The following is a 19,187-nucleotide window of genomic DNA, read 5'->3' as shown; positions in this document are numbered from 1 at the left end:
TATAAACATTTATTTGACTACATAATAAGGAGATTATAATACAGTATAGTGCAACATTGAATAGACAAGTAAAAAAGGTTAAATGTGGATATAAGAAGCTTGAGGCTCGAGAGGGCTTGTTTATAATATCACTGGCGGGTACAAAAACTTACTCTAATTAGCCTGCCAACAGAACTCGGATCAGAATCTAACTGTCACCAACGTTTAACCAAGAGTTGCATTAAAGGCAAACCTTACTTTGCCGTTGATGTTACAGTCGCCCTGGCGTCTTACAGTACCGATGCAGTTTTCCGTGGGTCCGCGTCCCGGTGTTTGGCGGACCTCGGCTCGGTCTGTAGACAGGGTCAGCTGTGTGGTTGAACTGGCGGCTCTCGTCGAGTCCCGTCGTGGCCTGGACTTGGTGCTTCAGGTGGCTGCCTTTGAAGTGGTTTGTGGGTTGACAAAAGTTCTGACCGGTTCTGTGGGGCTGGAGTCGCGAGTTCGATGCAATTTGCCAGCCGGACAAAAAGGCAAAGACAGCACGAGGGGTTTAACTATACTTATAAAAGATTAAAAAAACGTGTTGTGGAAAACTTAAAAAAGGTCACGCGATAAAAATAGATTAACAAACGAAAATACTTAAGTAAGAAAACAACGACGTATAAAGTACGTCTCTTGCTAACTTTGGGTTAACAAAGGAACGAACATCAGGAGGGGAGGTCAAGCGAGGTGAAGAGAAGAGATATATAGAAGAGTAGAGAGAGAGAGGAGAGTAGGTAAGAGAGATGACAAGAGAGAGAGACCAGAGTGACAGCAGTCTCTTCCTTTTCTACTCAGCAAAGGGGGGGGGGGGGGGGTGTCTCAGGGTTTAACGCATCCCTTTGACTCTGAGCGAATCAACTGCTTTTTACGCCGGAATTCTAATTCTGAGATTAAACTATCTTTGGTTGATTTTCCATTATTAAGCTTTCTGATATCCAATTTAACCAAATCTTTAGGCAGACAGATTTAACAGATACAGATACTACACATCACACTCTCCTGGATATAGTGACAGGCCTATTATTAAAACACAAATTATTTCAGGAATTAGACAGAGACTTTGCACTTCTGAAACCACATAAACATAATCACAACAAGATACAAATAATGCATATACTGTTACACACTTGCAAAAATGTCTTTGAACAGCCAGTTGCGTTGAAACATCGAACTTTAACTGTTTTTCCAAACATCTACACAAAGTTCTGTTTTATTAATGAAAGTCCATCTGTCTCACAGAGACAGCTCCTCCAGTTCGAAGTGCGGTCAGATTTAACGTTGATTTAGTTTAAAAGGGGGTCCTGAGACCTGGAGTTCTAGGTTTTATTACCCCAGGAGGGTCCGAGGTTGTAAACACCTTATCTCCCATTGACACCAGTATAAAAATTTATTCATCTACGACTCCCTTACTGGGACACTTAGCAGACCAACCAGACTCAAAGAATTCCTTAAACCGCACTGTCCTACAACATGCTGTGGGTACATGTGGAAATCATAGCCTGTCAAAGGCAGAACCAGTTATTGAATGGAATGAAATTAATTTGAATAAAGTTGAAAGTCTCTTGTGTCAAAAAAGTTTTCTGATTAAAGGCTCAGTAGGTAGGAAGCCTAGAAAAAGGTGATTGTTGAGGGTACGTCCACACGATCGAAAACGACCTTTTTTTCTCAATTGTTACAAAGTTTTCCATCCACACGGACACGGAAATATCTGTGCCCGCAGGAAACCAGTGAACTAAACTGGCTAAAAGCACTGTAGTACACATGCCAGGCCTAGACATGGCGCTGTAACTGCCACAGAAATACACCAACAAAGGAGAAGAAGAGACGGGGTTTCTCTCCAAATCTGGAGACTTCCCAAATCCTCATCCATGCTAGAGAGAAATCTCTCCCCTGTTTCTGGTGTTAGTGGAGACTTTTGTGGTCTTTTGGACTCTGATGCATGAATTATTCTGTACTGTCCTCAATGAGCAGAGGGTGCTGCTGTGAGCCCCTTCCCCGTTCCAAAGCACTCACAGGCGGGCACTGTCTCGCTACTTTTTGCGACCTTCTTGCCAACTATATTTATTAAAAGCTACTAGCGACCAATTTAGCGAACTTACTCAGATCAACAGGGAAAAGAAAAAAAAAATCTGATCGTCCTAATTCATTCACATACATGTGGCTCAGAGTACAGTTCAGTCTGTGGGTCCGTGTCTCTCACCACACAGAAGTGCTGTTGTTGTTATGTGATGCCGCGGGGTTAGAGGTCAGAGGTGGGGCGATGACGGCACGGGGGGCGTTCTCAAATCTTCCAAATCTGGGACCTGGTTACAAAAGATACAGTTTGGCTGTGTGTGGATGGTCGGCCTAACCGATACTAAAGTTGTGCGGTTACAGGAAAACGCGTCCTCGTGTGGACGGGCCCTAAGTCTACACGGGTCTCATCTACTCACCTCTGACCTAAGCCCTTCCCACCAGACAAGCACGGGCATCTGATGCACATGCTTCATACACGCACCCAACAGTCCCTGCCCGAGACAATCACCAACAATAATAATGTCCGAGTCACAGGTAAGAAAATCCTTTTTTTGAACACATGAGCGATTGTAAATTGTATTTATATTTAGGAAATACTGAACAGTGCTGAATTAGTTCATTTGATGGCCGGGAATGACTGGAATGGAGAACTAACTTTACTCATACTGTATGTTCACCTGTATATGTTCACCACTCTTGGCAAACTTGTAGGTATGTGAAGACGTTTGAGGTGAAATAGTATGATTCGGGACTCTAACGTAGCAACATAAACCTGAGCTTTCATTAGCAGCAGCCTTATGCCTTTGGCTATGGTTAGCAGGAGGCTAACGTATTAGCAACTTCTGACAATGCGTTATGGGTAGTCGCTGTTACCAGGCTGTTTCGATGGTACATCAGCCCACACAACCTAACCCCCACCACTGGAGAGAAAAGCAACTGGAGTTGTTAGAGAAAAATCATTTAGCAGTTTACCTGTCCAAAAGAAGAACAGCGAGCTCTGAGTCCAAGTTCAAACCAATGTTATCCCCAAATTATCTCTATCTTTGAAACGCAACGCCAATATTGATACGCATTTTATTTGCGTTTGTTGTCAGAGTCTCTTTTAGACTCGTTTTTTGACAAGTCCGTCTTCCTCTTTTTAGATAGTTTTGCACTGAACGCGGGTGTTTACAACTGTGGAATCGCAATCTTTTCTGTCTGGTCATCCGCCATTGCTGCATCTGCTCTAGTAGAAAAGCCAATCACAGGGCTCGCTCTCTCAGCTTCTCTGTGATTGGTCAAAGTCTTCCATCACAGGGTAGATTCTTTGCAGGCTGAAAACAGAGCCTAGGAGAGATGACTTAACTAACTTAATTTACATAAATACTGCCAAAAATAAGCTGCCTACTGAGCCTTTAAATGCATTGGTCATGTAAACAGATATTCTATAGCATCACTTTATATTGTGTCCATCTAAACAGATTAGTAGGAATCTCTAATCAGAATGATTTCAATCAGGTTGAAGAAATATTGTCCATGTTACCACATCTACTGTGGTGTCTTCATCCTGGTTGTTTTTTCCTTCATGTCCCAGAAATGTTTTGTCATAGTATACTTAATTGCCATTTTTCTGTATGTACAGAGACAGCTTATGCATGTGGCGTTGCTGAAGCAAGAACCAGGAGCTTCATTTACCCTTGGTGAAGTTGGTTCTTTGCCCTGCATCTACTCCTTAGGTGAACACTTTCTCAGTGACGACATGACCTATGACATCACCGTGTCTTTCACTTCCATCAACCCAGGCCTGTATGACCAGTGGTTGGTGCTAGATTTTGACATGAGACCAGTGCTCTTGAAGAAAGTCAGAGTAAGAGTAAGCCAGTTGTCACTGGAGGACATTGAACAACCAACTGTGAACTGTGAAGCCACCTTTCAAAGGGCTGAGCGTTGGCATCGAGGGAACAGGGTTATCATCCCATGTTCATCCAGGACAGAAGAACAGGAGGAGCTGTTAAAGAAGTACAAACCTCCTCAGATTAGCTTTCTGTATAAGTCCTCCTACAATAGCGAAACACCTCTGAATAATGAGAACTACAAAGAAAGAATGCACCACTTCCTGGGCAATGAGGAACAGGCAGAGGACCAGATTGTTTCAAGGTAATATGCTTATTTGTGGAGTTTTCCTTTTACAATGTTTGGAATTTGCTCATATTTACAAAGCCTAAGCTTTTTTTTTCTTATTTACTTTAGACTAAATGTTTGTGGAGAAATTACAACAATGGATATGTTGCACAGTAAAAGGTTTGGCATGATGATGGCTCCCCAGGGACAGCTGTTCTGTGCTCTCTCGATTCCTTGTAATCTCACACCAGACACCCCTGAGGGACTGGCACTAAAACAAAGCATCCAGTCTGGCCTGATAGCCCCTTTATCTTCAAGTGGTCGAAACTCCAAGGTCTATGAAGCCATCATTCTGCAAGACAAAACAAGTGAGAACAAACTGTATTTGCAACTGTCCAAAAAATGTTGCTCTGATCTTTCACTCAAAAGCAGTAAATTGTATCAAATGGAGGTGCAGTTTCAGCTGAATCGCCAAAACTTCTGCAACATGTACAAGGCCATAGACATCCTTCCTGATACAAAAAGAGTTCTGCCAGACCTTAAAACCTGTGGAGTTCCTGTGAATAACATCCGCAATGAGAACCTGAATACAAAGCAGCAGTCAGCAAATGACTTTATCACAGGTAATTTGAATGACCAAATATACGTGGCACCACTCCTCATATATGGACCGTTTGGAACTGGGAAAACATTCACCCTTGCTACAGAGAGCTTTGTAAGATGCCTCAAAACAAAGTACTAATTTGCACCCACACCAACAGGTAATCCATATTAATGAAAATGTTGTTTTAATTAAATATTGATTGATTGATTCATATTGACATGAGCTCCTGAAGTAAAAGTAAAATGTTCATTGAGGCTAAGCTCTTTGCTCTGAGCTGTACTGTTGTAAATGTTTTTTTTTAATATAACAACACTAATGTGTACTTTTTTCCTTTTTGTTTCCTTTAAGTTCTGCAGATCTGTACGTTAGAGATCACTTCCATCCATTCATTGACAAGGAAAATGATGGAATGAGGCCAATTCGGATAAAAACAAACAAACAAGGCAGTGCTTTGTTTGCCACGGGTGATATTACTTTAAAATACTGTTTGCTTTCAGAAGATGGACAGTGTTTTTTACCACCTACAAAAACTGCCCTAGATTGCCACAAAATAGTCATAACAACTACAACAATGGCCAGATATTTTCATGACCTAAAGCTTCCAGAAGGATACTTCACCCACATACTAATTGATGAAGCCTCACAGATGCTTGAATGTGAAGCCTTGATGGCTCTTGGTCTTGCTGGGCCAAACACCAGAGTTGTTTTGGCTGGAGATCACATGCAAATTGGACCCAAGCTTTTCTCAGTTGATGATCATCATCGTTCAAATCATACACTACTTAATCGCTTGTTCCACTACTATCAAGATCACAAGTGTGAAGCTGCCCAGGACAGTAGAATCATTTTCAGTGAAAACTACCGCTCAACCAAAGAAATTGTGGAGTTTGTGTCCAAACATTTCTACGTTGGCAAGAATGATGTTATCAAAGCTACTGGAAATATTCCGCCTCCTGCAAATGACCATGCCGTAAAGTTTCACCATGTTAGGGGTGATTGTCTTTTGGACACTGTGTCTATGTCTTGGTTTAACAAAGAAGAGGTTTCCAAAGTTGTTGGAGCAGTAAAAGAGATTCTCGAACAATGGCCATCTACCTGGGGGACCAAAGACCAAAGCTCAATCTGCGTTCTATCAGAGGGATATCAGGTGAATTACAACTTTTTAGTTGTCACAATACTGCATTGCCATTGTTTTGTATGATTAGAGTTGTAATAGTTTAATAATCTCAATTGTTTCTTATGATTCATAGGTTAGGAAAATTAGGACAGCACTTGTAAAAAGAAACCTTCCTGCAGTCCATGTTGAGAATCTTGCAAATATACAAGGTCATTTTAATTTAGCTTTAGGAACTCCTGCATGATTATCCCATAATGTTAGACCTGAATGGTAGCTCACCTGTTTGGCTATACAAAGATCATATTTATATTACCTTTAATATATACTATTATAATTTTACATAATAAATATTATTTTCATGTGTTAACAGGCAAACAATTCAGGACAGTGATAATGACAGCTGTGCAAACACGTGACAGCCTAAAAACATCTCACCTACCTGGTCTGGAGTTGTTCAATGATGCCCGTGTTTTAAACACCGCAATGACTAGGGCTCAGTCCCACATGGTTGTGGTTGGAGATGCTGCTGCCCTCTGTTGCTTTGGGAAATGCTCAGGAGTCTGGAAGAGCTACATAGACCATTGCATTACCCACAACAGTGTTGCACCACAGCATTTCACCAAAGATTTCTTCGAAAAAGATGTTATGGAAACTGCAACATTTCAAAAATCTGAACATGTGGATGAGAGAAATACTCTCAGCAATGCAATTCCTCAAGAGTTGAAAGATGAATATGAACAGCTGAAAACAGAACGCATATCATATGCTGACAGATTGAAATATGAAGACTTCGACCACCACAAGTCAGGATCATCAAACAATATCAGCGATCTTAATAGAGAGCATTTGGAGTTGTGTAAAAAACAACCAGACATGTACAAGCATGGAAAGTTCGTCAGGGAGTCACATAATAGAGGTTATGTCGTACCTTTTCACAACCCCAACAGACGTATCAGCATCAAGGGAAGGGAAAACCTAGGTAAGGTCTTCACTGGAGATGAAGTGGTCTTACAAACAGCAAAAGTGGTCAGCATCACCAAGGAAGCTGTATCAGCCCGTGTACTTGTGTGCCTGCTTGAGGATGAGGATTACAGCAAACCAAGACAGAATTCTGATAACAAATTTGTCAAAAGGACGATGATGCCCATAACAAAATTTGTACCCAAAGTACGCATACTGATCAGCAAGAAAAGACGGAACTTCCTTCCAATATGGGAGCAAATTAATGGTCAGTGGACAGTTGCAGCCTATGAACGCCTTGATGAAAAGCTCAAACAAGACAATGTATTTGTGGTACAAGTGATAGGCTGGAAAGAAAATTGCTCTCTTCCTTTGGGGAACATCATAGATATTCTTCCAATCGGACATTCCTTGGTTGATGGACTTAAGATCCTGAATGAAGAATTCAAAGTTGCACCCAATACATGTAAATCAGATGAGGGTTTCTCCTCCAAAGATGAAGATGAGAAAAACAGACAGGACATAAGTGAAGTAATAACTTTCACTGTTGATCCAAAAGAAGCAAAAGACTTGGATGACGCTATCAGTGTCAGGGAATGTGAAGACCAGTATGAGCTGGGAGTCCATATTGCAGACGTGGCAAGCTTTGTAAGTCCGGGTGATCCATTAGATGAGGCCGAAAAACAACGTGGTACTACATATTACTGCAGTCAGGAAAATCCTGTGCACATGTTCCCCCAAGATTTGAGCACCAGACACTTCAGTCTTCTTCCAGGTAAATATTGCAGGGTCGTTTCATTAATTTTCAAAGTAGACAAGGAAACAAATGGGATCATTGGAAAACCCAAATTCCAGCTGTCATTGATCAAGTCTGACAAGCAGTTGTCTTATGAAGAGGCAGAGGACATGATCTCCAAAAGATATAGACAGAGACCTACATTTAACTCTGTAGAAGACTGTGTCTCAGTGGCTTATTGTTTTGCAAAAGCTCAAAGGAAGATAAGACTTGGATCATCGGATTGGGCTTATTATCAACCTGATAATAGGAGGTTGCCTGGAAAGCGTAAAGCCAATCTGATGATTGAAGAGCTGAGTGTTTTATTCAATACACTTGCATCTGAGACTTTGATTGGTTCAGAGACAACTAGGTATTGTACACCCCTTCGCTGTCAAGCAAGACCAGATCCTGGAAAGATAAAAGAATTCAAGGAGAAATACAGATAATTAATACCACTGTCTTTTCATGTACGGCACAAAGTTGACCATGACCAACAAGCCCTAAACTGTGAAAACTTCCGCATACTCGCAGAAGTGTGGGAAGACATCCTGTCAGCTGCCAGAGCAGATGATATAGACGGGATGGTTGACCTGATTGCTGCAGATGACATCCACCCTCTGCTCCAGCCAGTCATTGATCAGTTCAGAAGGTGCTCTAGTAAAGCTGAAGTCATCTGTTCCAACTCCTGTCGTAGAGCCCAGGTTGGGCATTATTCTCTGAACGTAAGAGCTTACACACAAGCATCCTCACCAATATGGCGTTACATGGACATCATCTTGCAGAGACTTTTGCACTCCATCATATGTAACAAGGATGTCCAATACACTGCACCTGAGATTATGATTTTGTGCAGTCAATTTGAGGACAAACTCAAGGATGCCAAGGAATATGAACAAAAGGCTGAGCTGATCTCTTATGCAGTGAGCATGAGAAAACAAAGTGCGTCAAAACTTGCCTTTGTTGTTCGTCCCAACATAGACTGTCTTACAGTGGCATTTCCTTTTAACAAGAACATATTTGCAGAGAGTTCATCAATCATGTACAAAGAGTTACAATTGTGTGACCAGCCAATTTATGATGAAGCAAATGCCTGCATCACTCTTACATGGAAAAGACGGATCTACGCAGTTGACAACATGCAAATCCACCAAGAGTTGAAAATGCCACACTGTGGTCCCTGCATTGAGCTTCCACTGACAATCTGGAAAGCCACTGTTGAAGCAATTGACAAAGAAAACTGGGATCACGCAAAGGCTCTCACAAGGCATGCAACTACACAGCGACTGAAAAAACCTAAATAACATGCCACAGTCATCTGAGGTGCCTCATTTAGAGACTACTCTTGAGACACAAGAGCAACATAGGAGCATGAGGTTGACATCATGCTCCAGTTGCAGAAAGGTGACACCCTTCAGATCCAAATGACAACAGAGGTGAAAAGAGGTTATCACATGCCTGCTGTGCAGTTGGTGCAAATTAAACCAAAGTTTGAGATTTGTGTGCATCATGTCCACAGCCCTATTAAATGCTTCTCAAGATCGGCAGATGATCCATCAAGGATTTTTTACAGCGACATCGCAGAGTATGTACAGATCTGGAAACCGTTGTGTGATATGGAATCTGCTTCCACTGCAGTGGATGAAAGTGAAAGCATAGTCATCGAGAACCTGGTGGTGAACTTTAATCATGAGCAGGAAGGCATACTAACAGGAAGCTTCTTCTTACCTCTGGCATGGACCAATGCATGGGCTATTGAATGTAACCTTTCAAAGTGCTTACTTTGCATACGGAAAAGAGGTTTGAAATTAACTTCAATCCTGGAACATTCCGCAATGGTTGACCCAAGAAAGTTCACATGGGTAGCCCATGGTGTCACAACTAAAGTAGAAGAACGGAAAAAACCTCCAAATGAAGGAAGTAAAGTGGAGTTCTATGTCAATCAACTGCCGATGGAGACCTTTCCTGACTGTGTTTTTCAGAAAAACACTTGTTTCACAGTTGAAATAATCCCAAAGCTCCTGCCTGACATGTAAGTTCAAGTGTAGTTCACTTTGACCTTAACATTTCTTATAGATTGACTTTTCATACTTTTCATTTTTAATTTAATTTTTTGACACTGAGGTTATATGTTGATAGTCAATTTCTTCTTCAGCTGTAACTGTTAACATGCACTTTTATTTATTTTTGTAGCCGTAAAGAAGATGCTGTGTCCAGCATTACATCTGCATGTGAACTTGTCAAGGCTATAGCACTTGGACAACACATTCCAAGAGAGGGTATGTCCATTAGGCATCATTAAATACTTGCATAAACTTTAAAGATTTGTTTCAATGGGAGTCAAAAGTTGAATACATAGTGCACATATTTGTATTTTTTAAATTTGATCCAATGATCCAATGGCTCGAAATTCTTTTTGTCGTTTTGTCTTTGCAGTAAAACCAGTGTGGCAAGTCATGAGGAAAGAGCTACCAAATGGACTGCCCCAATTTAACCAGAGTCAGCATGTTGCTGTGGACAAAGCTCTAAATAATACATTCACACTTATACAGGGACCACCTGGTAAGCGCTGGAACCTCATATTCACCCTGATGCTTCATATTTTCTGTTAAAGCGTATGGCATTTTCCCCATTTGTTTCTTAGGAACTGGAAAGACAGTAGTAGGTGTGTACATAGTGTACTGTTTCTTTGAGCTGAACTCCAAGAACCAAAGGAAAATTACTGACCGAAACAATGAGAACAAGAAACAAGTTATTCTCTACTGCGGCCCATCCAACAAGTCTGTTGATGTTGTTGCAGGCAAGTTATTTTGTTTCTCTGCTGAAATTTCAGCTGCATTTCTTTCTGTTACTATAACCCATGTTTTACTGTTGAAACACAGAGTACTTGTTGAGGTTTGGAGACAAACTAAGGCCCCTCAGGGTCTACAGCCAACAAGTGGAGATGCTTGATTACCCTTATCCAGATTGCTCTCTTCAGTTTTCCCAGAGGACAATCCGCCAAGAACGTGCCAAAAAAGAGCTCAGGTATTGTTATCCCACCGGTTGATGACACTCCGTTTTGGAAGGTGTCTTTCATTATTAATTAACACTGGCATTTTACATGGTTTCAGGAGCATCACTCTTCATCACCGCATGCGAGAAGACCAAAACCCTAAATCAGAAGAAATAAAAGATTTTGATCGACGCATCAAACTTGCACTTAAAAAAGGGGAAGAGCTGACTGCCGAAGAAGTGAAAAGGTCAGTTCAGATGCACTATTTTGGTTTAACAAATATTCAAGCTGCATATGGATATCATATATTAGTTTCAGGTGATTTGTTAATTTTTTTCAGGGGGGATGGACCCAGTTCATTTTGTGCACTGCTATAATTTAGAAAATATTACACAAGGGGGCCCAGAGGTAGAGCAGGTCATCCTCTATTTGGAGAATTAGTGGTTTGATCCCTGGCTCCTCCGGTCTGTATGTCAGAGTGTCCTTGGGTAAGCAAGTCATGGCTGGACCGCTTTTGGCCGGTTTGAGGGGGATCATCACCCCTACTGACAATCAGTCAGTAAAAAGTAGGAAATTCTTAAATACTAATTTTTAATAATATTCAATAAATCTCACATTTGTGTTGATTGTTGAAGTTTTTGGAATAAAACTTTTTATCGGTATTACAATAGAAATACTTCAAGAATGAGGACTAACTAGATACTTTGGCAAATTAATGTCTTTTTATCTTTCACACCTCCATTAAAGAGCAGTGCACAACTGCTTCCTTAAGGTTTTCTATGGGACTGTCTCCTATCCAGCGATGACAGGGCTATGTCCAATATACATACATGCCAAAATCGTGTGGGAAAAGAGCAAATAAGCAGTCTTAATTTGCAGTCCTAACTATTGATTGTTTTTCCTCCTAGATACAAAAAACTTCTCAGAGAAGCTCGGATATATGAGCTAGAAAAGCATGACATCATACTGTGCACATGCACACAGTCTTCCACCCCGAGTTTGACTTAGACAGTCAGCGCACGTCAGATCCTCATTGATGAATGTGGAATGGCAACTGAACCCCAGGCCCTGATTCCATTAGTCTGCAACAAACCAGAAAAGGTGTGCTTTTCATTTAACTATCAGTATCCTGCTTGTGCTTCCCACTAACACATGTTGCTCTTTTTTAAAAATAATTCTTATAAGCCTTGTTATTTATTATTATTAGTAGTAGTAGTCTTATTATTAAAGATAGTGTGACTTGTTGCTGCTCATGGAGGAATTGTTGGGTCTCTGTAAATCATGAATAAGTCATAGAGCGTGGTCTTTACCTACTCTATATGTAAAGTGTCTTGAGATAACTTTTGTGATGATTTGGCACTGTAAATAAAATTGAATTGAATAGTGCCTCTACCAGAATCCTGTACTATGAATCGAGTTCATCCTATCCAGTATCTGTTTTGATCTGGCTTCACTAAACCTGGCATCTGCAGTAACACTAAGCAGTCACATGATGGTGGTTATCAACCTGAACAAATAAACCCAGGGTTTCCCAATCTAGACCCGAGCATGTTCACATAAAAGGGGTGGCGTTTGCTGCATATGACCAATCACAAACTTGGACAAGTCTACTGGCAGCAAAGCAAAGAGCAAACTATACAGTATATATATTATGTAATATACTATACCATATATTAGTATGACAAATATGAAGATGTTGAATCCAGGCAAAAAGCAACACAGTTACAGCTGCTGAATACAGGAAAGACAACTGACAAAAGAACATCACACACCGTGTGAATGTGTAAATGCAGAGGCTTATAATACCACTGTATAATGTAGGAATTTTACACACAATACGTTAGTCAAATCAGAAGGACCTCACAGAGTATATATTGCATAATTCAAATTCTACAGGAGGCTTTCTGGAGTCAGCAGAGTCGTTGGTAGTTTAGTGCGCCAGCAGACATTTATTAGCAGGAGGGACATCGGATGATACAGACGTCTGGAGAAATGTTCTATTCTCTATCTAGAGCATCTGTGTGCAACACAGTACCCGTGATCAGAGTCAAGAAGTTCCTGATCTCTATTCTATCTGCTCCAGCATATAAACTTGTTACAAAGGCGTGGTTATGTGTCCGCTTGTGCGTGCATATGTTTATTTCAGAAGTAGCAGCTGCTACAGCCTCCATCTTCCTCCCTGCGCGTCGGAGTATCATCTGTATAGCAGGAGTCTTCTTCTTTATCTGTGAAGGAAGCACAGCACGTACAGCAAATCTCTAATCTCAACCTAGTTGCCGCTTGCGTTTGTGCAAGCTGGCTATTTCATCGTCTTTGTGACCTTGACTGCTTGCCAAAAGTTCCTGTGCTTTTGGAGAAAGCAGAAAAGCTTGAGCCTGGTCAAATAATAGCAGAGGCATATACTATCACATTCTTAAATGATTATACTTATTGCGTCTTATTATCACACTCTCATTAATCATTACTAATACACACACTAACACATGATTACTATACTTCACTCATTGATCATTAAATCTTCAATAATGGAAAGATAGGACTGTGTATCAGGTGCACTTTGATTTGATGACAACCATGGCTTTACAGATGCGTAGTGTCTTATAGCTTTTGTGGCATCCAAAGTTTATCTGCTTAATCTTTATAGAGTACATTAAACAAGAAAACTCTGTTTCATCCAGCTGTTAAGTCTGACGTAACACTGTTTCAAAATATGTTTTCAGGGTCCATAGGCTCCTTTGAAACAAACAGAAAACAACAACCGAACACGTGAACAATAACGATCACCTCTTTAGTCAGTTAGACATGTTTTATCCATAAGAAAGAGGTAAAATGACAATTCCGTTGTTTTTTAAAATCAGATCTGCTCAAACAACGGGGAACACGGCACTGTGGTGTTGGAGAAATACGAGGCTTGGACCGGCTTGGACCCGGAAATCATATTTTTTTATATCATATTTTTACTTTACATAGCGTCATAGCAGCCTTATAGTCCTATTAATAGTGAACTTATTCATTGAGGGAAACAACGCATTCGTAAATAAACACAGTATTATCACAGTAAATAAAATGATTTATCTTTGAGTTATGGAGTTTTGTTTCTGTTATAATAACACTTCCTCATTTTTTACCCCTATTATTACATGTGTGTGTGTGTTTTTGCTGGAATCCCGGCGGGATTGGCAGAAAATAAAGTAGGCTTCCCCTCAAATCGTATAAGTGCAACAAGAACAATATCAGTTCTTCAACCAGACTCTGCTGCAGGATTATCTGTGAATGCAGAAGCACATTGAAGTAACAGCCTGCAGAACAAAGTCACAGTTTCACTACGCAGTATGCACTAGCATCATACCTCTGACAACAATCCATATATATATACATATATATATATATATATATATATATATATATATATATATATATATATATATATATATATATATATACAGTATATGCATATCCCTCTGCCCTCCTCTATCATGATCTAAGGTTCTTCAAATGAATAGTGATTCCAAGAGAACGAATTGGTCAGTAGACAATGATTTTTACTGGTTGTGGTTCTGGTTATACTGGAACACAACCTGCTCCGGAGCAGGCTAGGTTTGAAGCACAAGTTATCATGGCGATGTATCCCAGTAAGAAGTAAACCACCATCCTATGTTGGAAAACCCAGGGTTAACACTGAAGTTAACTCGCTAACCTCAAATCCCTTTTCATAGTACAGGCATCAGATCTTCCACTTATCAAAATATAATGGCCATCAAAGCATCATGCCTTTCAATGTAGGACACAGGAGGTTCTCCAAGTGCTGATGCCAGCTAAACAACTTTCTGTGAAATTACAGCAGTTTAGGGCACTGGTTGCGTTATTGCATTATGATTTATTCACTCATATGTCTTTCAACATCACTTTCAGATTGTTTTGATCGGTGACCACAAGCAGTTACGACCCATTGTGAAGAATGACCGTGTGAGGAAGCTGGGGATGGCCAAGTCTCTGTTTGAACGGTACTATGCAATACACAAGAGCAGGGCAGTGATGCTGGACACGCAGTACAGAATGGTGAGAACATTAAATATACACTATATACACTGGAGATCAAAATTACAGAACAGAGTATTAATACTTGACTTATTCTGAAATATTATTTTTATTGTTCATAATTTGATAGAGTCATGACCGAAAGAACGAGGTTGCGGGTACAAGCGGCCGAAATGGGTTTTCTCAGGAGGGTGGCTGGAGTCTCCCTTAGAGATAGGGTGAGAAGTTCAGCCATCTGTGAGGAACTCGGAGTAGAGCTGCTGCTCCTTTGCGTTGAAAGGAGCCAGTTAAGGTGGTGATCTAGTAAGGATGCCCCCTGGGCGTCTCCCTAGGGAGATGTTCCAGGCACGTCCAGCTGGGAGGAGGCCTCGGGGAAGACCCAGGACTAGGTGGAGAGATTATATCTCCATACCGGCCTGGGAACGCCTCGGGATCCTCCAGTTAGAGCTGGTTAATGTGGCCTGGGAAAGGGAAGTTTGGGGTCCCCTGCTAGAGCTGCTGCCCCCGTGACCCGACCCCGGATAAGAGGTTGAAGATGAGATGAGATAATTTGATAGAATATCCTCTGTGGCTATACCACTGCTGTACTACAATGTTTTTAAATAACTAAGGCACTTTAACAAAAAACTTTATTTTGTGAGAAAAAAACAGTGATCGAACAGTAACCACTGTGTCAGAAGAGAAGATTTCAACAATGTTTTCTTCTATAAGATTCAAAAATGAACAGGAAGTGTAGAGGCCACAGCTTTGAATGACTTCAGCACATCTGCACCGACCGGACGTCACTAGTTTCTCACACTGCTCTGGTTTGATCTGGGTCCATTCTTCTTGCAGTGTGAGAAACTAGTGATGTTTAAAGATAAAGTTTTTTTTAAAAACATGCTTATACAGCAATGGTACAGCAACAGCTGATATTCTATCAAATTCTGAACAATAAAAAAACAGTATTTTAGAATGAATCAAGAATTAATAATTTGTTCTCAAATTTTGAACTCCAGTGTATTATACTGTTTATCATACAGTATGCTGTATATTTAGTGTAGCAAAGTAATGACCTCAACAACTACCAATTATGTGCCTTTATAGCATGAGGAAATCTGCAAGTTCCCATCAGAAGAATACTATGAGGGAAAGCTGAAAACTGGGGTGGAGCAGCAGAGCAGCGTCATGCGTGTTGACAACAAGACCATGCCAATTGTCTTTGGGGACATCAAAGGAACGACCATCAGTCTGGTTGTCAGCACAGCCAAGGGCAACGAGAACTCTAAAGTAAACCAGGAAGAGAGAGACAAAGTGGTACTGTATTGGTCACCCTTGGTTTTCTTGTTGATTTTAAACAGTATTATAAAATTTAGGGCTAAAGATGAGTAGAGTTACTAAACAGATAGTACTCACTGACGTAATTTATTATTGCTGTCAATCACTGGTTTTGGTCCTTTTGCAGATTCGCATTGCTGAAAAGCTGGTGAAGGATGCCAAAATCAACCAGCATCATATTGTGATTTTGTCACCCTATAATGCCCAAGTGTCAGAAATCAGAGAGGAGCTGAATAACAAGAAAATGGATCATATCACCGTTACCACAATCACTAAAAGCCAAGGTGACTGACCGTGTACTTCTCTGCTACCTTACAACAAAGCCTTTACGGAAAGTAAAGTAGCTCCACCACAATGAAACAATATTCCAGAATAAAGGTCACTCTGAATAGCTCCTCTCAAAGTATTGACTGTAAACATGTAACCAGTACAGTAAGTTGGAGCTTGTGTCAGTGGTGCTGAGTCTGACTACTACCTGTCCTGATGGCTAGTTTAAAGCAGTATGTCATATTATATGAGCATCTCACAATTTCAATTTAAAGAGGCCCTATTATGCTGGTTTTCGGGGTCATTTTTGTATTTTTTGGGTCAATACAATAGGTTTACATGCTTTAATCTTTAGAAAACACATCATATTTCTCATATTGTCCATTGCTGCAGCACCCATGCAACACCTCTTTGTGGCAGCTCTGTCTGAGCTTCTGCCTTATCCTGCGTGTCAGGAAATGTTATGCCCCTTACTATATATGGAATCCGTTATCTCAACAGCTGAAAACACCGTCTGTATGGAAGCTAGCCACGTTAGCTGTGCAACATGCTAACGTTAGCTTTAACAGGTTAACTTCCAAAATAAACACCAAACAGCATAAAGTGTCCGAACTTACAGCTTACAGTTTGAGCCTGTGTGTAGCAGCCTGACCAATAGGGAAGTCAGGATTCTTCTACAGAGGAAAATTCCGGAAATTTGAAGAAATCTTTAAAAGCGAGCGACACTCTAGCGTTCAGAGCTGAGCACAGGAGACCCAGACGGTCAGCAGGGCTCACTTCTAAATGCAAGGACTTCATTCTTTTATGCTTTGGTATTATTTAACATGACTTCAAAACAATATAACTACATTCATAGGTCAGAAAAGACGGGAAAGCATATTAGGTCCTCTTTAAAATCCTTATCTTTAAAGTATTAACTACAGATAAATGTAGTGGGTCTCACAAAATGAAAATACCTAAATGTTGAATATGTAGAATCTTTATTAAAAGCTATATTTTGAAAAAAAACAATACGCCCATGGAGTATTTTGAGGGGTACAGAATGAAAGTATTGCTTTTCCATAAAATATGTATATTTAGTCTGAATTAATATTTTTTTTAAATGTTGACAGGTTTGACAATGACTTCTGTCACGTTTTGTTTACATTGTAGCAGCCAATAGCAGGTTGTCTGTTGTTCAGCGCAGCTACTGTAGGCTGGCACTGGGTTATTTGTCCCAGCAGCTGAATGAGTGAAGACGGGCAAAAACCAGAGTCAATATAGGCCAAGCATTCACTCCATGGACTGAGATAAAGGAGTTCAACGGCATTAAAACGAACGTTGGCTACGTTTCTCCTTGATCGCTAACATCACTATCATCTTTACTTAGCTGGAATGGCTAACGCTAACGGTTAATGCTAACTGTCAGTCAAACTCCTCTAATCCTTGTTTTTATGGTGTGATTTGCTGGAGGGGATGTGTTCAAACGGGCTCAAACAGACTCTGGTCTCCTGTAGCCACTGGGCCGGGTCTGACCAACCTGGCAAGGCGACTGCTGGAATTATTTTTTTGTTGTTGCGTCTACTATCTTGAGACACTAGATGGCGCTGTTCTGCTCATTCTCCATATTCAACCTTTAAGTAACATTTCAAGTGTACTTGTCTACTTTTTGCTCAAATTGATGTAGTTAGATTTTGTTCATGATATAGACATTTTCTGGACGGGTAAATGACCATCTCATGACGACTCAGATGTGGTATCTCAGTGCCGGTCAGAAGAAACCAAAGGACAACCTCCACTCTGTTGTTTAACCCTGGCTCATCACGTTGGTCTTGTAGGAAGTGAATGGCGTTACGTCCTAATTTCCACAGTGTGCTCTCTGCCAAGTGAAGAGATTGACAGAGAACCAGACGGAGCTTGGCTGTCCAAACATGTGGGCTTTGTGGGCGACCCCAAGCAGATAAATGTGGGCATCACCAGGGCCAAGGAGGGACTGTGCATCATTGGTAATATACTGTAGCTCAATGGTTTATTTCTACGCACAGAGCTCCTATGTAAATTCATAACTCAAATGTTCCTGTCCTCTCAAAGGGAAACAAGAGTTGCTGAGCAGCAGTAGAGCTTGGGGAAGGCTCCTGGCCCACTACAAGTCTCACGGCGCAGTGACAAATGCAGACAAGATTTCAGTGTGTTGTGCCAAATAGCTGATCTCATCTATGATTTTTTTAAAACTTGATTTCTACAAGCAGCAGACAGCACAACTTCATTAAATATGTATACATTTTTTCTATGATGTAGCTGTTAGTTTTTACGTACGCTTTGCAGTTTTGTATCATATTTGAGGTTTTCATTATTGTATTTGACACAGAGACTTAATAGTCTGGGGGTTTTGTGTTTTTTTCTCTCAATTTTAGTTTCTTCAGTTTTAGATATTACATTTGATAAAAGTTGCAACAGTGCTGTATATGTCAGACTACTCAGCAACGGACATACTTGGAAACAGACTTTCAGAGTACCACCCCCAAGCAGGACCCCTAAAGTGAAATTCCGGCATAAAATCATCCCAGGGTCTTTTTCGGCAAATACACTCATCAAATAAGCCATGGAGACAATTTTTAGGCGATATCCCGGAGAGTCACTAACAGCCGCTAAAAGCTGGATGTGGCTAACACTGATTAGCTCAGGGTAGTACGGTGAAGGCATGTAAACAACTTTTTTAACCACTAAGGTCGCACTCACACTGTCCATCTGTACCGTGCCCAAACAGGTTTTACGGGTAAAGCCTAGTTCGTTTGACTAGTGTGAGTGCAACTGTACCGCGTCTAGGAGCGGCCCGCTTGGCGGCCACGGACGGTTTGGGAGAGGTCGGCTTTTGTAAAGCACGATTGCACTTGTACAAGCACGAGCGTGCCCACGTGTACGAGCTTTCTTAGTTTAGAAATCAAATCCTCCATTTTCAGGGCGAGAAATGACAGCTTGTTGCTAAGCTCTACAGCGT

General features: G+C 40.8%; 1 protein-coding gene across 1 annotated transcript in view; it reads left to right on the top strand.

The window, feature by feature from the left end:
* The window catches only part of LOC310965489 (3'-5' exoribonuclease HELZ2-like), a gene marked incomplete at both ends in the record, with an annotated part of 33,805 nt that extends 15,412 nt beyond the window's left edge, over positions 1-18,393 (top strand). Inside the window, 21 exon segments of the mRNA XM_083939118.1 lie at positions 3,659-4,173; positions 4,267-4,838; positions 4,841-4,898; positions 5,090-5,888; positions 5,992-6,067; positions 6,229-8,039; positions 8,043-8,888; positions 8,890-8,958; positions 8,961-9,625; positions 9,787-9,872; positions 10,030-10,155; positions 10,238-10,393; positions 10,476-10,620; positions 10,707-10,835; positions 11,497-11,593; positions 11,597-11,689; positions 14,501-14,647; positions 15,713-15,922; positions 16,071-16,227; positions 18,028-18,195; positions 18,281-18,393. Of these exon segments, the coding sequence (XP_083795244.1) occupies positions 3,659-4,173; positions 4,267-4,838; positions 4,841-4,898; positions 5,090-5,888; positions 5,992-6,067; positions 6,229-8,039; positions 8,043-8,888; positions 8,890-8,958; positions 8,961-9,625; positions 9,787-9,872; positions 10,030-10,155; positions 10,238-10,393; positions 10,476-10,620; positions 10,707-10,835; positions 11,497-11,593; positions 11,597-11,689; positions 14,501-14,647; positions 15,713-15,922; positions 16,071-16,227; positions 18,028-18,195; positions 18,281-18,393 (7,038 nt within the window).
* Positions 18,394-19,187: the final 794 nt, after the last annotated feature.

This window comes from Echiichthys vipera, assembly GCF_963691815.1.
Source record: "Echiichthys vipera genome assembly, chromosome: X".
In the NCBI taxonomy this organism is placed as follows: domain Eukaryota; kingdom Metazoa; phylum Chordata; class Actinopteri; order Perciformes; family Trachinidae; genus Echiichthys; species Echiichthys vipera.
The sequence above is the reverse complement of the archived record's forward strand: the minus strand, read 5'-3'. Positions and strand labels throughout refer to the sequence as shown.